This window comes from Porites lutea, chromosome 4, assembly GCF_958299795.1.
Source record: "Porites lutea chromosome 4, jaPorLute2.1, whole genome shotgun sequence".
Lineage (NCBI taxonomy): Eukaryota > Metazoa > Cnidaria > Anthozoa > Scleractinia > Poritidae > Porites > Porites lutea.
The window spans coordinates 42,043,047-42,059,820 of NC_133204.1; the positions used below are offsets into that span (position 1 = coordinate 42,043,047).

General features: G+C 37.1%; 1 protein-coding gene across 1 annotated transcript; it reads right to left on the minus strand.

Moving 5' to 3' along the window:
• Nucleotides 1-464: 464 nt before the first annotated feature.
• Nucleotides 465-16,228, minus strand: LOC140933644 (prosaposin-like). The gene is made up of 13 exons (XM_073383250.1): nucleotides 16,090-16,228; nucleotides 13,794-13,924; nucleotides 12,579-12,647; nucleotides 12,369-12,431; nucleotides 11,568-11,627; nucleotides 8,609-8,839; nucleotides 7,638-7,700; nucleotides 5,251-5,368; nucleotides 4,086-4,192; nucleotides 3,457-3,519; nucleotides 2,877-2,954; nucleotides 1,595-1,702; nucleotides 465-941 (listed from the first exon to the last, which is right to left on the minus strand). The coding sequence occupies exons 1-13, from the start codon at nucleotides 16,130-16,132 to the stop codon at nucleotides 906-908; spliced, it is 1,170 nt and encodes a 389-aa protein (XP_073239351.1). The 5' UTR covers nucleotides 16,133-16,228; the 3' UTR covers nucleotides 465-905.
• Nucleotides 16,229-16,774: the final 546 nt, after the last annotated feature.

A 16,774-nucleotide genomic window follows, 5' to 3' on the forward strand; every position in this document is an offset into this window, starting at 1 on the left:
AAAACAGCTTAAAACAATTCGTATAGACAGAATTGGAGTTAATTTACCGATTTCGTGTAGTTGCAATGAACAGTATACGACAAGTAAATGGAAAACTTGCTCAAGTGGTACAAATTCACGTTTGCCGTAAACGCTATGCTTAATCTCTCTAACAGATCACAGAAGACGTCAAAATGTGGTGGGGACATCGGTGACACACTCGCCTGCGGCTTGTGTGCCACTTTTTTGTTCTTACCACATTTTGAAGTCATCTGTGGTCTATTACTGAACTGACGCACGGCAACACGGAATCTATTTGTGAAATAAATCGACTGACTGATTGTAAAAAAAAATTACATACCCCGCACTCGACTTCCCCACAATAAGAAAGAACTAGTAAAAAAGTCGAAAAGTAGAGTCAGTTGATAGACATTCAGTTAGTCTAGTTTCACCCATCAAGGAAATAAATTCACGACAAACAAATGTTAGAGCTAAAAAAAATCACTTCTTTTTATTTTATGAAAGGTTAAAAAAGCAACAAACACACCAGTGAGTTCGTTTACATACCCTAGCTGTTTACAGAAAACTCACCGACTTTAGAGCAAAATGTATAAAACAAAAAAAAATGCTTTCGTAATCCGCGGTTGACCATTGTTGTTTTCCGCCGCGGTGTTGTAACAGAACCTACATATAAAAAAAACCTCGCTATAGTGAACACATTTTGCCAGTCCCTTTGAGCTTTTCGACCAAAAAATGTTCATCAAAAGGAAAATAGGCTACAAAAAAGACGAAGAAAAATAAAATATAACTAAGTTAAACTTAATACAAAAGATTCTCTTAGAGCTTCTAAAGTCCTCTCCGTTATTGTCATAATAGTTTTGTGTTTATCAATGGGCAGTAGAAAAAGAGAAAGCAAAAGGCTTGGTCTAATTCCACACGTGTTCGGTGCAGTGTTTCAAGGCCTGGGGAGATAAAGAACACACCAAATTAAGTCATGAATTAAGTATGAATACTACTGTGATCCTTTGAAACAGGGCCCTCACTAAAATCACTTTAGTGATGTGGGCTCCTTGTTTAAGTGTATGTCCAAAGCGCAAATATAAGAATATTTCCTACAGGGAAGCCTTCTTTTTATACCTTCAATTTCACTAGTTTTGTTGTTGTTATTGCTTTTGGGTTTGGCATCCAATTCATGCAGAAATATTTGACATGCTACTGAAACATCTCCCTGTTTCAGACCACAATATGTTTTTTTCCCTAACATACTTCACATCCGAACCACTCTACTCAAGAACTGAATAACAAAAAAAACCCTTTGCAGACCCAAACGGCTAGAACCAATACCCAATTCCAGATCAAAAAGGGTCAAAAACCGTACCGCATTACACATACCTTGATGGTGTGTATAATAAGGAAGTACCACCTCAGGAAAAGCGAAGCTGGTAGGGGGGTGGAGGGGGGGGGGATTGCAAAACAAAAGACCTACTAAGAGGAGTCTCCCAAGCCTGGCCCCTTCACTTGGAAAAAGGTTCCGTTGTTCCTTCTCCTTGCCACCCTTCTAAATCAAAACTATATTAACTACGTTTGTCATGCATTTAGTATACGATTAACTAACATTGCAGTTGATGGCATTCTGCTTACTAGCACACCAGAATGATGCACCAAGGAAACAGAAGTCACCGCCCTTCTTCTTTACAACAGCTGAATCACACAGACCGATTTCCTGAAAAGTAAATATGAAATGACATCTGTTAACTCTGTTTTTTACAATGAGCCAAATGGATGTTAAACAAATTTTTAAGTTTTCGCTTGGCAATCCACCTTCAACTGTAACAGCCTCTTTCCTTAAAACAACCTGACATTGCTAGCGTTCTACTAATTTCATTTTTTTTCTCGCACATCGTGTATTACAATTCCCTATACTATGCTGTCGTACTATTGTCTGATTTGAAATAATTAAGAGGACCTCTTTAACTTAGCCATAATATGCGCACGTACAATTTTACAAGTAAATAAGGCAAGTATTTTCTCGAATATTTATACGTTTATTTTTTTACACGCGTGTTTCGCGCGTGTATTTCTCGTGCAATTTGCGTGCAATACGGCAGATTTACAAAACAGGTGAAATGCTGCAACTCCTATGTCCTGTACTATACGTTGGACATTTTGTTAATTGTTGTGAGACTTTACTTAAGATTACCATAATTTAGGATGGCTTCATGAATTTTGCATAGGGTGTGGTTACAACAGTAAAGCCACTTGAGATTAAGTAGAAATTTTCTACAAATGTTTTTATGTTTCAAGGTATCTTTTTTTGCGATGTTTGTTTTGGTCGAGTTATCTTTGACTGTGTGGAAAAAAAATCCTTGTAATCAAACAGAATGATTGCAGAAAATTTTCACTCTGAAGCATACCATGATCTAAGCAAAAACGCCCTGGGCCCAGATGCATAATGCAGCCTACGATTAAGTGTGAATTTTCTGTGCAATGAAGGAATTTTTTGCACTCTCTTTTTGTTTTCCGTACTCATTAAAACATAATCTACCTTTGGTCAATTTCCAAAACATACCCTGGAACAAGTCTGATAGGTACAATCTCAAAATTAACCCTTTCACCCTAGCTGAGATTGAAAGACGGAATCTTGTCCAGTGGTTCTAATTTTTGAGTCTCTGGATGAAATCCTGTGGTATGACCATACAAACAAAGCCTCTTTGCCAATTCTCTCACATGGTGTTATTTGTCAGCATTTTTACAAAATGAAATTTGGAAGTTTTATTGCAGTTTGACTTTGATCACTTTTGGAGATGACAGGGTTAAGGACATCTGGAACTCCTGCTGGATCCATCGCTGTAAAGAGTATTCTACTGCGGTGCAGATAAAGAAAACAATACTGATACCTTGCACAAAGCGTGAGGATCAGAGTCGGCAATCAGATCCAGAATGGCTTCACCATACTCTGAGACAATAGCACTGCACTAATAAAATGACAAATAAATAGTTTTAATAATCAAATTAATCAATCATTGTATTTTATTTTCAAGCAAGCCCCAGGTAAGCACAGAGCTGTGAAGACGTGTTTTTGTGCACTCCGATCTTAATTCACAAATTCTTCTCTTATCCTGAAAACGCATATTCTGAAAACCACTCAGGAAAGAATCAAAGGAAAATCAAGCTTTGCGTAATGAAATTGAAGAATTAAAGAATGACGACCTGTCAAAGAATCAACATGTGTCAATTAGATCACTTAACTTCTGTGTTTTATTTATTTTTAGTTGCAATCTGCAAGGCTTTCTAATAGTTTAGGGTTTCTGTTCTACTAGATAATTGTGTTATTGATGTACTTGTCTTGCCCCGCCAGACTAGCTTTCCAGCTATTTGCGGGGCAAGCTATTCAAGTTTTGTATTTTTGTACAAAGAATAAAGTTGTTGTTTTCATCAGTTCACAAGTTAGTGTAGATGATATCAAATCAAAATTACCTCCGAAGCAATCTGGGATGGCAAGTAGTTGCAAACCGCTTTCATAAGACTAAGGATCTCTTCCTAATAGAAAACAAAGGAGAACAAACAAGTGAATCCAATGATATTTTAATAGTGCAATGGTGCCTATTCCACTACCCTGCGAGCAGAGCTTTCTCTCTTGCATGGCGTTTAGCATTTACAAAGTCATTAACGTTGCTTATTAGCACAATGCGACTGACCAGCGATGCAAACGACTTTGTAAACAATAAACACCATGCAAGAGATAAAGCTCTGCTCACAGGGTACTATACTACCTACACCCCAGCTTAACTTAGAAAACTTGAAAAAACAACAATAACAAACAATCAAAATATAAACTTGGCAAATATATATACCAGTAATCAATCTCTTGAATGGAAGAATAGGCCATTTGCAAGATGGTGTCATTTTACTTCTAAGACCAGAATTCTTTTCGTTTTTCCTTTCACATTTAAATTTGGTAATCCCAGCGAGGTTTAACTAACAAAGGCGATAATTTGCACAAGAAAGGAAAAACGCGAAGGATTCTGGTCGTAGTAGTGAAATGAAGCTATCATGCAAATGGCCTATTGAAACACTGATAACGAAAGCCAAGCTTTACAAGTTACCTTGGTGGCATTGTCAGCAAGCGCATTCTTCAGATATGTCATGACAGTTTCACAGATTTCACAAGTCTCATTACTTCCAACAGCAAGAGCCACAGGCTTCTCCATTGCTGAAAGATCAAAACAAGACCCCAGTTGATGAACACAACTATTGCCTTATATCTCCAATATTCAGCTATGTTCTGTGGCCTGAAGCAATTAGAAGGTTCTGTAACCCAAGAACATATGCAGGCGTGATGATCCCACACATGTCAGGGAAGAGGGAGGTCACAGACAACATGTAATAAAGATAAGCGTCTCTGTGTAGAAGCACACAAGTGCATAACCTTCTAGGGGTGTAACAATTCCTGTTCCCTGCGATTCCATTTGATTTTGATTATTTCAATTTGATTACGTAAATTATTAATGTTTCTTAATTCTTATAATATAATGCATAATGTAAACAACATGCAACTCTAAACCCTCAATTTGAGAATAGTAAAAGGGACAGGAGGATTCACGGTTGCTTAGTCGTTCGTCGCCATGTTTGAGAACCTGACAAAGAGCGTATTGCATGTGGTTTGCCTTATTTGCAAATTCTCAAGGGGTTGTTGAAGGACAACGCTATAACCACGCAAGACAAAACGATGCATGAACTGCAATCGTCTTTGCTCATCAATCAAAAAGGCACATTTTAAAGAGTTCTTGACTCTGATTTTACAATGTAATAACTCACTTAGGGCACCCTGAAAAGGGTCTGCAAAAATCGAACCAAAATCGAAACTTGGAAGCAAAGAATCATGAATCGAACCAAAAGGTCATAATCGTGATAAATCGAGGATTTGAGTAATAATTTCACCACTACAACCTTAATGTCAATGTCATTACCGTCTTTACTGTGTTGGATAGTCTATGTCTTAGCTATGTTTGATTACATAGACCAGTGTAGGCTGTTTGATAATAAAAACAATTCCATACAACGGAAAATCTAAACAAAATCTTCCTATAAAGTCTTCCCTATTTCTACAGATAACAGACATAAAAATCTTTTAAAAAACTTCAAGGACAAGGCCTCAATCTGGGACCCTTCAGATTTAAGACAGAGTACAAAGTGTTTAAATCATCATATCATCACAGCTTTATCTCAGGTGGCTCGTCATTTTAATGACAGAACATTGCCATCCTTTACCTTTCTGGTGTTTCTTTGATGCACAAAGGTTAAGAGCTGTACAAACCATGGATGGATCAAGTTCTTGAACCAGGATTTCAATAATGGCTTGTTCATACTGCTCCACAAATTGTTTGCACTGTGGAGAAAAAGAACACAGTATTATGGCGCAGTTATCAAGGAAACCCTTCCTATAACACATCTTTTCTATCTGAATGGCATTTTCAAGAAGTGACAGCATTGTTAACTTGTAATCACCTCCCCCTCCATTTCTAGCATCGATGACTTGTCCTCATCATGACCTCTATTTCTCTTTTCTGCTAATCCAGTTTACCGATTATCAACTAATTTTCACCCCCTTTTTCTCTAAGAGTTGTTATCTGTCTCCTGAGGTCTGCCACTACATTAAATTATAGAGACCCTGTTAAGGTATTTGCACAGGCAAATTTTCAACATTTTATTTTGCCCTCAAAATCTTTCTACAGTAAGTTCAGATGATGTAATATGCATATCTGGTGTTCTTTTTTGAATATACCTTGGCATTTAAGAGAAAATCTACTCAAAAGTTGACTGATTTACCGGAAGTTAAAGAAAAATTTTCATTTCCGTTACTAAGGAAAAGGACGGCAGGAGCGCAATTTGACTCCTCTTTCCAGCATCAAGTTCTATTGATGCGCTGAACAAAATCTATTCACTGCTTGGATTCATTGACAAACTACAGCCGCTGTGTGTCCAACTTGATTTTTCTTGCTTCTATTAGAGCTGTGATGACTAATATTACTTGCTTCTTGTCAAAATTTGTTATGTTCTTGAAATACACTCCGTTTTCCAGGGCTTATTATTGTTTTAAATTTACATTACATCGGTATGTCTTCTCACCTGATATTTTCTGACAATTTTGCCAGGAGAGTAAAACGTTTTCTTGGCCCCTAATCCTCTGGTCTGTTTTTCTGCCAATTTCTTTCACTTTACAGAAGCAATTCTTTTCAATTTTGAATAAAACTCTTCTTCAATCTTCATACTTCGGCGCGCTTCACTGCATTAAAACTGACACTGAGTAACGCATCTTCCGGAAATGAGTCACACCTAGCAACTGGTCACGTATCAAAATCCAAGGGGGCTATAGAGAGGTCATTTGGCATTTTCTTAGGCTTCCACGAGCATTTTACACAGCGGTGATTCAAAATGGCGGGCAAGAAGGTCTGTGATGGTAGTATCGAGGAAAAACAGTTGATTTTGAGAAGAAAATAAGCTTTTTCACACTGGAAAAGCGTTAATTACCGCGTGACCGATTTACCTTGACTTACGGGAACCAGTTTTTTGGAGGAATGGATCATTATTACTTCGTGAAATTTGGCAAATACACAAACAGCATGTTAATGAACAGATCTGTGTTTGACTAAAGGTTAGAATTGCCGTACCGCTGAGTTATTGATGCAAAATATGGGTCAAATTACAAAATAGCAAATTGTGCCCTAGAGGCTGGATTAATTGGAGCTGTGTCGTGGTCAAACACAGAATTATTCTATCTTACGTCCTTATTTGTGTTACATTTCTTTTTTAACAATAACTCTAAGGATTCTTCTGAAATTTTGATTTTTCTCTTTCCGTGCCACCCTAGGGGGTAATTAAATTAACACCTTTTGGGTGACATAACATAGTTTATTTTGATATATTCTAGTTCCTCAAGAACTGAGGAACACTGTCAATGTAGTGACATATAGATATTATCCATAAAACAACCACTAAAAATGATGCAAAAATGTGCAAAATTTGCCTGTGCAGATACCTTAAGCGATAAACCACATACAGATGTATTAAATACTGACAGGGATATATCATTGAAATTCAAATTCAAACAAGGGACATACTTACTTCCCCAAGAGGGCCTCATTATGCAAAAGTGAGTTTACACAACAAGACAGCAGGAGAAAAGAGGATGGCAAAGGAACATGATAGGGCTATAACTTGCGTGTTTTGTCATAATCAACACTTAATATTTTCTGGTCTTTTACAAAAAGATCTGTTTAAAGGAAGGTGAATTTTTTTTCAACAAATTATTGTCATGCTTGTCACACAAGGTTTGCCATCTTCTTTCTTCTCCCATCCTGTTATAGAAATTCACTAATAACAAATGGGGGAGGTGGGGTAGATAAATAGGGATGTTCACTGGAATCAGCATGGCAGGCCAAAAGCTGAATTACCCTTATGCTGCAAAAAATACTCAATTCCTCCACAAAAACTGAACTGTACTAATATTTATGAAACATATCAACTAGTAACTACATGAACTAAAATCTACAACATATTGAGCAAAAAAGTGATTAACTAAGATAAATCAGATGGTGCAGAAGAAAACCATGAAAAACAAAACCACACAACCAAAAATAAATCTTTCATACATTTACCTCACTTTGTATAGTGGAAGGAAGCAAACTGCAAACCTCTTCCAACGCCTCCTTTATTTCTTCCTGCAAAATAAACAAAATAAAGCACATTATTGACTTTGCAAATTGAACAAGAAAGTAAACGCGTGCCAGTCTTATGAATGACAAATCTGTGGCTCCTAAGAGCCACGAAACATCTCATTATTACTCATGTTTAAAATCTCTGAAATTTAACGCCTAAAGAAACAGTCCATGCTGCACTAGTCTAAATTTAAGAAGACCTGTTTGTCCCCATTAGGTAATGAAGTTTTTTTGTGTAGCAGTACATTTCAATTTTAACTACTAAATCTTTTAAACTAGGCAAAAGGTTTAACCAGGTGTTAGGGTATGGGTGAGGGTGACTCTAGAACTAAAACATGCGATAATATTATTCAAGAAATATATTTATTAAAAGCAAAATAAGGACTTTTCCAACTCATCTTGCACATCATGGTCCCAGTTAAAAGGAAACAACTGATGAAAATTATTCACTACAACACACATTCCATTTTTGCAAAATGAAGTGAGAACAAAGTTGCCCTTTTTAGGTACAAATTATGCTGTGTGAAGGTAGTTTTTAATTGCCGTCAATCTCAGGGGGGTAATGCCCATGACATCATTGACCATAGAAGTTGTCTTAGTTGCAGGTTAATTTTGATTTAAGCTAATAATTAGCTTAAATCTATTGTAGGTTGATTCTCAATTTCCTTTGTTTTCTAGCTATAGGACACAAAGGAAATTAAGAATCAACCTACTAAGGTTAAACATTTTAACCTGAGGTCAGCATATTTGACTTGTAACATCTAAAACTGGGTTGGCAAGTTTATATCCTATTTTATGACACCTATGAAGAAATTTGCACAGGTGGGAACAACAGAAAATGCCTCATTAAAAATAATCAAAAATAACCAATCAATATTTTTGTTTTTATTCAAAACAAAATTTATAATTACTTGTGTTGCATTTTCGCTAAGCAAGGTCTTGAGTTCAGTCATCACAAACTCGCAGAGCACGCACAGAGGAGAAGCCTTGTAAGGCTTTGACTTGAGGATGGCTTTTTTAGGTTTTGAAGACAGGAAGTTTTTCGCCAGCGGTAAAGTACTCATGATAAGTTTCGCAGCAATGACCTTCTTCTGCTTGGATTGGCAAAGCCCCAAAGCTGTGCAGGCTTGCTGGGGATCCGCCTAAAAATAAAGGAGAAAAATATCATACCATAAAATTCAATAAAATTATATGGAAAATAAAAAAATTATATCATTGGTAGGGCATCCATAAACCAGCTCTATATGTGACCCTTCACGCGAAAAGGTGGCTTATCTAAATTTCACGCTGGAGCTATTTTCACGCTCCAAGGCGTGAAATGGAAAAATATTATTGGAATGTGAGTGAAATTTCTCCTTCACGCCGTGAACACGGCGTGAAAAAAGTCACGGCCAGAGTGAAATGTTTCACGCCGTGAAAAAGTCATTGCCAGAGTGAAAATTTTTCACGCCGTGAAACATTTCACACCGTGAAAAGTTCACGCCATGAAATATAATCCTTGAGAGAAAAAAATTAACGACTCTGTAGTCTTCGGCTAATGTGAATGTTATCAGCTTACAAAAACACGCAACCAGCAATTTGACAATAAAAAGTTGGAGAAAACGCGACACTAAACTAAACAGTAAAAAGAAAAAAAGGAAGCAATAACCAGAATTTCTATTTAAGTGATATTCTGCATGAAATCGATGCACTTATCTGTATCAAATGTCAGACTTTTGATATTTGTAATAATTGGTTTATTGCGTTTCTTTCTAGGAACACGCAACGTTATAAATTATTTCCGTCGTGTTTCGTTTCGTTGATGACAAAAATGAAATAATAATTTCAAAAACTAATCATTAGTTTTTTGAAATTATGCAGTGTTAAATTTGTCACGAAAAGTTTGTCTAAACAACTCATGCAGGGGAAGTGTGAACTGAGTAGTTCAAGTTACGAAAGAAAAGCGAAATCACGACTTATTGAGTCACGAATTTGCAAATATTTATGTTTTATCGGGTATAAATAAGTCAGTGTATTTTTCGAGTATTTTTACCAAAATGTAATCTTTTTAAACGGAGCTTGTAAGTTTTTATCCCTATAAGATATCTGATTTAGCTCTCTTTTACAAGCAAATAACGAAGATACAGAAAAAAATGTCTGCGTATACGCTATCAACTTAATTAATGTCAGACTGCGTGGTACCAAAATAGTCTGCTACACCGCCGTTTTTTGTGTCGTCACGCAACGCTCCTCCGCACAAATGGTTTCTTTCAAAGCATTCTGGCGGTCCGGACGGCATAGTCTTGCATTGCCTGCTGTATTTTCCACATCATAAGCATCCCATTTAACTGTAGTGATACAGCTTTAAGAGTTACCGATGCTAAGATAGGCCCGAAAGTTAACATTTTTGTGTTTCGCTATGTTTGTTTTGTTTCCCGAATTTGGCGCCAGAACTCGTCCCCAAGATCTTTGGCCTTTTCTCATCTCGGAAACCGGGCTGATATTTCTCATATGAACCCAAGGCAAAATTCATCCCGGTAACCGAGCCAGCCCGGTCAACCGGGCTCATATGAAGAGGCCCTTAAGACGCGGAAAAAACGCAGGTAAGATTTCATAGCGTGAAGTTTCTTTCATCACCCCAATCGATTTCACGGCGTGAAAATTTTCACTCCTATATTCACGGCGTGAAAGTTTTCACTCTATCTTTCACGGCATGCTAGTTTCACGCCGACAGTGAAATTTTTTCACCAGAGAGTGAACACGGCGTGAAATTTTGAATTCACGCCGTGAAAAGTCCAATTCACGCACCGTGACCGTGAAAAAATTTCCCGGTTTTCGGTGAAATCCATAAGCCCCCTTTTCGCGTGAAGGGTCACATATTTGTAATAGTCTGGATCAAACTGGAATTTAGAAATGTTGGTTTTGAGGAGAGGGAAAAAATGGAGAGCCCGGATAAAAACCTCTTTTAAGACTGTTACCCGGGCCAGGATCCAAACCCTTGCTACATCAATGGAAAGCAAGTTTTCTCACCACTCTCTTAAGAACCAAGGTCCTTAAGGACTTCATGAAGATGGCTTCTGACATATTTGTGACCTTTCCGGGAAAACATAAACTATTGCTTTTCCGTTTAACGGCTAAAAGCGTTTACAACTCATTAGATAAGCGTTAAACCAGTTTTGGAAATCATTGAAGGGGTTTGAAAAACTGTTACAATTTTTTAACCTGCCGTTAAAAGCATTAGGAAAACCATTCAAGGCATTAGAAAAAGTCGTTTGAGTTGAGAGAAGTTGTTAGAATTTTGTTCGCTGCTCAGAAGTTTGAAGCATGAGCCACGGTAAGTTTTGTTCATCATTACACCTAATTCTTAAGGTTCAAGCCTCAAGCCTGACAATGCATTGATTTGAGACAAACAGATAGAGAGATTACTTAAAATCACAAAGAGCATGTTGTTTAGTCTACACGTTAAGCAAACCGTTTGGAAAATCAATCCGTTCAAATGCTTTCCAAAGCCGTTAGAAATTTTCGCTCACCCGATAAAATGCTTTGAAGAGCCACTAACAAGCCGTTCATTAGCCATTAGTTTTTTCCCGTTTAGTTTTTGCATCAGGGTACGTTTCCCTGGAGAAGGTCACATTTGTGAAGTGCTGATGATAATTACAATTTGACATGTGAGTTCCGTTTTCAGACTCACAGCAACGTTATATTGAGCATGTCTTCCAAAAATGATTTGTGGATTAGAATCACTTACACACTTTCTGCGTACCTGGGCCCTTCATTCAGTTATTGTGGGTTTCTGTTTACAATCATCATCAAATCTGGATTGAGTCATAGCATGGGCCTGTAAGTACTTATGCCCTGAACCCTTTAAATATTCTCAGTGATAAAACTCACCATCAGGGCAAGAAGATTTTTCATTATCACAGGCTCATATTGATCTACCAGAGACTTGCACTAAAAAAAATAAACAACAACAAAAATAATCAGTTATGTACAACTATGATGTACCTGCTCTATGTGTTAATTTATTAACAAAAAATTATAAGTCATGAAACACTATGTATTCAAAATAGCAAAAATGAGATGTTTTGAAAAATTTGGATTACCCAGAAAGAAACCTCTGAACACAAAGGAGAGAACTAACAACAAACTAAAACCACATGTGGGGTTGCATCAGGGAATTAAAAGCGGATCTCACTGCTGAGTGCTCTTGCCACTAATACACCCTTGTTCCACACTGCACGTGTCAAGGTACATGTACATATACTGTCATTGTTATAAATCTAACAAGTTGCAGGTCTCATTTACAAATGGGTATAACTAAAAAGATAATAGCATGTACAAAGACCTCAACATGGGCGCATCTAGACCCGCAAGACCAGCTTTATATATGATGATCATGTGTGCAGCAAAGAGGGACCACCTTGGTTATAAAATTATCGCAAATATCCTAACTTAGGTCCAGCACCATTTCAACCCTTTCAATCTTAACAGTGAATTTCTAAAATCCAAAGAAGTAAATAGCACTGTGCAAATGTTCGCCCAAAGAGGTTGCTTTAATAAATAGGCAACACCCATGGATTTTATCCACAAATTTAAAAGTTTGACTGACTTAATAATAGTGCCACCATAATGCGATCTTGACTTGGGAGAAAGGGTTAAAGATTAGTTAAACATGGTAAGATACTCGATTACCATTCCTGAAAGTTCAGGTCCAAGGTCATCACAAGTTTTCTCCAACACAGATATTACCTCTTCCTGCAATTAGATACAAAATAAACTGTTGAATAAACATACATTGTCTTATAATCTCTGTATTGCAGGAAATGAAAACACCATTAAGTTATTTACAATTACACTTTAACTAAATATGAAAAGTGAAAGTAAATAGACTAAAACAGTTACCTGGGTGGCATTTTGTGATAAGAATTCTTTGATTTGAGGTATGACCAGTTCACAGATCTCGCATGCAGTCTAAAATGAAAAAAATAGAAAGGCTTGGCATTCTTACAAAATTGTGATGAATCTGTAATTAAATAAGTCTAGCAAGGCCAACTAGCTATATAGTGCTGCCACGTTTTGCACGAAATGAAAATGTCATAAGCACAGTTGACTCCCGATAACTTGAACCTTTAAGGGAAATCGAAAAAAGGTTAAGTTATCGGGAGTTTGAAGCAAATCACTGGAAGTACGGAAACAAGCAAACAGATGGGAAGGAAAGGCAATTAAGCAACAAAGTATACAGGAATGGACACTGAATTTGAACTGGAGTGACAAAAAAATAAAGACAAAGAATTGACTCGGTTGTTTTTAAATTAATTCAATATTTTGGACTTCAGTACACGTTTTTTCCCCGACTTGTCACGCACTGATAACATGGTTCGAGTTATCAAGGGTAAAAATGTATAGAAATGAGCTGAAGGGAAACAAAATTTACTTCAAGTTAGCAGGAGGTTCGAGTCATTGAGGGTTCTAGTTACTGAGGGTAAAATTACAGTAAATGTAGGAAGGAAATCAAGGGAAAATCAATTTTGGTTCGAGTTAGGACGAGGTTCGAGTTAGCGAGGGTTTGAGTTATCAGGAGTCAACTGTATCATCAAGGTTAATAACATACTGCAACTTTTAAGAAGGTAAAAAAATTTGACCAAGGACCACCTTGAGGTAAAACAGGTTTCTTTACAGCCAACTAATCATTTCAAAAGTCAAAATGCACTAGTTCTTTAGTTGCCAGTCTTAGAAAAGGGTGTTTTATGACCATTTCATAATAAGACAAGCAGAGCAAAGCACAAAACCACTAAATAAACGGTACATACACTGCTAATTGCAGTTTAGACATCACACACCTTCTTGGCTTGCTCCTCACAGTAAAGTAATATGCCAGTAATTACTGTAACTCTTTAATTTAAAACAGAAATACAATAATTTTCTTCTTTATCCTGAGATGAAACTTCCTCCAACCAGCCCAGTTAACACAGATATGGAATAACAAGACTGTTCTTTTTTTAAAACTTTGGATCAAACTCACTTTCTACCCATAATTGCTCTTTGCCGAGCATTCGGCCAAGATGCTTAATGTAGCTATAACATTATCTGTACAGCTATTAACAAAATAATAATTACATCATCTTTGACAGCCCACACTTTGCTGCGGCAATGCTCCAATGCTTTACACTCAACAGCTTGTTTGTAGCTCTGGCACCAATAAGATGGACCCCAGGAGCATTTGCTTTGTCCCAAGGGGGTTGCAGCAACTGAAAAAAGGACATCAAATGCAAAATTTAAAACTGTCACGGAACTCTTTGAAACCTCAAATTTCATTACTCTGTTTTTGTTTTTCTCATTTTTCCAAGAGTGCCCAGACAGCCCAAAATTTATGCACATAATGACAAGTAATTTATAAACTAATGTTATGGCCCCGTAGCAGTTGCAAGTGTAGCATCTTACAAGATGGTTTTACAGGGCATAGAGCAGGAAAGTAACTACACAGTTTAGGCACACGGTGATTTAGAATATAGTCAGCACTGGTCTGGAGGGCTTGAAGAAGAAAGACAGAATTCCAATTCTAAAAAATTAAGTCAAATAAGTGTTCATTTCAGAGGTGTCCACCTTGTGGGGGGTCAATGATAGGAAACAACTCATTGGATATTCATTTTTGGAGTCTATTATTAAGATGCATCTGTTTACTAAGAGAGAGTTGATTGTATATTTAACTATCCCTTCATCACTAGTCACGCTGAAGTCCTATGACTATTATCTGCTAATAATAACAGTTGCTGTTTTTCAATCTTTGAAGTAGACTTTGGCCCTGCATGTTCACAATTTAACCTGCAAATGACAGTTGCCCCCACAAAACTGCAGCACTATAAAGTAGCTTGAGTACTAACTGTTGAAATAAGGTCATTATTATGAAGAGGGGCAAAGTCTAAGCAATGAGCATGATTTTAAAGTGGATAAGCAGCATTGGAAGTTTAATTTTTCAAACACTCGCCACCTGGGCCAGTACTGTTAAGGTTGTACATACCCAAACTCATTGTTACCCGTCAAATACCTCCAACCAACCCGAGGTAAACCAAATTAAATATAGTAAAGGAAACAGCACTATCTTCTAGTAACCAAGGCCAGTCAACTTGCCATTCTGAAAAATTTACCTTGTCATGCACTCTAGAATCTGCTTTTTGAAGGATTTCTTTCTTATCTTTTGTTGGGAGTTTTAGATATTCCAGGAACAGTTACAAAATGTCAAAAGATTTTAAAATCAAAACCACACAAGAAAAGATATATCAATAGCACTGTTGTTTCTCAACTTTTTGTGATTGCGCTATTATCAACGCAAAGTTTGAGTCTGGGAATGAGTTACGTCTTAACAGAAGTAATATTATTCTACAGTAATTTGAAGTCAATTTTCAACTGTATCCATATTTTTCTGATTAAAAATGTGCTTGTTCCACGGACAATTCATGTCAAAGGTTTGCATGTCCAAGCTAAATTTCTACCTGTCCTGGACGATTGGAGATGGGTTTTGCGGGATGTTCATTAGGCATCAGAGATCGGAGAATTCTTCGTTTTCTGCTCGGAATTCTCCAGCTAACGTGTGATAGCCAATGACTATTTTCTATTCAGACATGGAGCCTCTTTCACAATATTCTCCTGTAGAGTTACACCTTTCTCCCGCCACTAGAATTCTTAGCGAAAATCCTGTTTTGGAGCACCCTGCACCAATGTCAAACCTGGACTATGAAACTAACATTTGACTGCAGAAAAACCCTGTAATTTTTGGGAAACTTAATATTTAAAAAAATTGAGAATCAACCTTCTTGTTGAAACCAATTTGACCTGGGTTTCATTTTGACCTAAAACATACATGTACATAACATTTCTTCCGCTTATGGTTCCTTCCAAACATGAAAACCACTAGCTTTAAAAAAACAGAAGAAAGTTAGCTGACTGAAAAAAAAGGCGGGGGCAGCTACACTTTTCTTTTTCTAAAGAACAAGAAGAAGGAGAAAAAAAATTTCATCGATATAAGCTGAAGCGGATCGCTCAAACATATAACGTTTCGAAAATATTTCTTGAGTTTCGTGTGGCAGCTGAAAGGTGCTATCCAAGCTAGATGAAAAATAACTCCATATCAGTTTAAAATAATATAATATGAGAATCTTTGTAGTTTTTAAAAAACGTAGAGAACTTTTTACGTTACGAGGACTATTTACAAAACGTATGTTAGCGAATCTTAAGGAAAGTAAAATTTCTTTAGTTGGAAGTTTGCCCTAAAACCTACCACTCGCTTTATATGTCAAAGGTTTTGCCACAAAGCTGCATGCAGAAGGAAGCGAAATCACGCGGCTTAGAGGAAAATTTCACTTTCTAGGTGAAAGAGTTTTGTATAAGAGCGTTTTGAGGCGTTACAAAGACTTACCCGAAGCTACAAGAAGTACAAAAACCGCCAATGTAGGGGCCATTTTCAAATTATTCTTACTGCTGTAGATCTTCTCACTGGTTGCGAACCGGGAAGAAAGTATGCAAATTTGTAGTGCTTAGAGCAATGTGATAATCACGAGACATCCTACCAAGCTACAACCAATCAACAGCAGCTCAGGAATCACGTGACATCATGCCATGGTGAAGCCCCCTTCCCCGCCCCCTCCTGATTTCGCGTTCTCGGACGTTGTCACCTTGCATGAACTTTAGCAGTACAAAAAGTACAAAAAAAGCGAGGCTGAGAATAGTCATCATTGCCACAGTAACTTTTTTCAACGGAAGATTTTTAAAGATAATACAATAAAGATTGTATTTTCATATTTTATTGTGATCTCTCCATGAAGCCATGATCTTTTGTTCAGACTATATATATGGGACTGTCACATGGATGTCAAACCCGGCATTATTTACTCTAGCCTGCGTGGCAAGCGTTTCCATTTGGCGCGCGGTCTTTGACTCTCTCTTGCTACGCAGGCTATATTTATTCCTAAGGCCCGCCGGGTTCAAACGTCGAACTTTACATGTGCCGAACCTAATTCGTGGCGAAAAGAAGTATCATCCTTACTGCTTAAAAGAGGGAAATTTACTGAAAAAAGTAAAAGTCACCAAGCCTGGATATTCTT

Bases quoted from the DNA above. Each gene is read 5' to 3' on its own strand.
- LOC140933644 (XM_073383250.1), bottom strand. From the start codon at position 16,132: ATGGCCCCTACATTGGCGGTTTTTGTACTTCTTGTAGCTTCGG. The intron at 12,648-13,793 runs GTAATTATTATT...TTTTCATTTTAG, and splicing joins TGTGGGCTGTCAAAGATGAT to ACTGCATGCGAGATCTGTGA. The intron at 7,701-8,608 runs GTAATTATAAAT...TTTATTTTGCAG, and splicing joins TTAGCGAAAATGCAACACAA to GAAGAAATAAAGGAGGCGTT.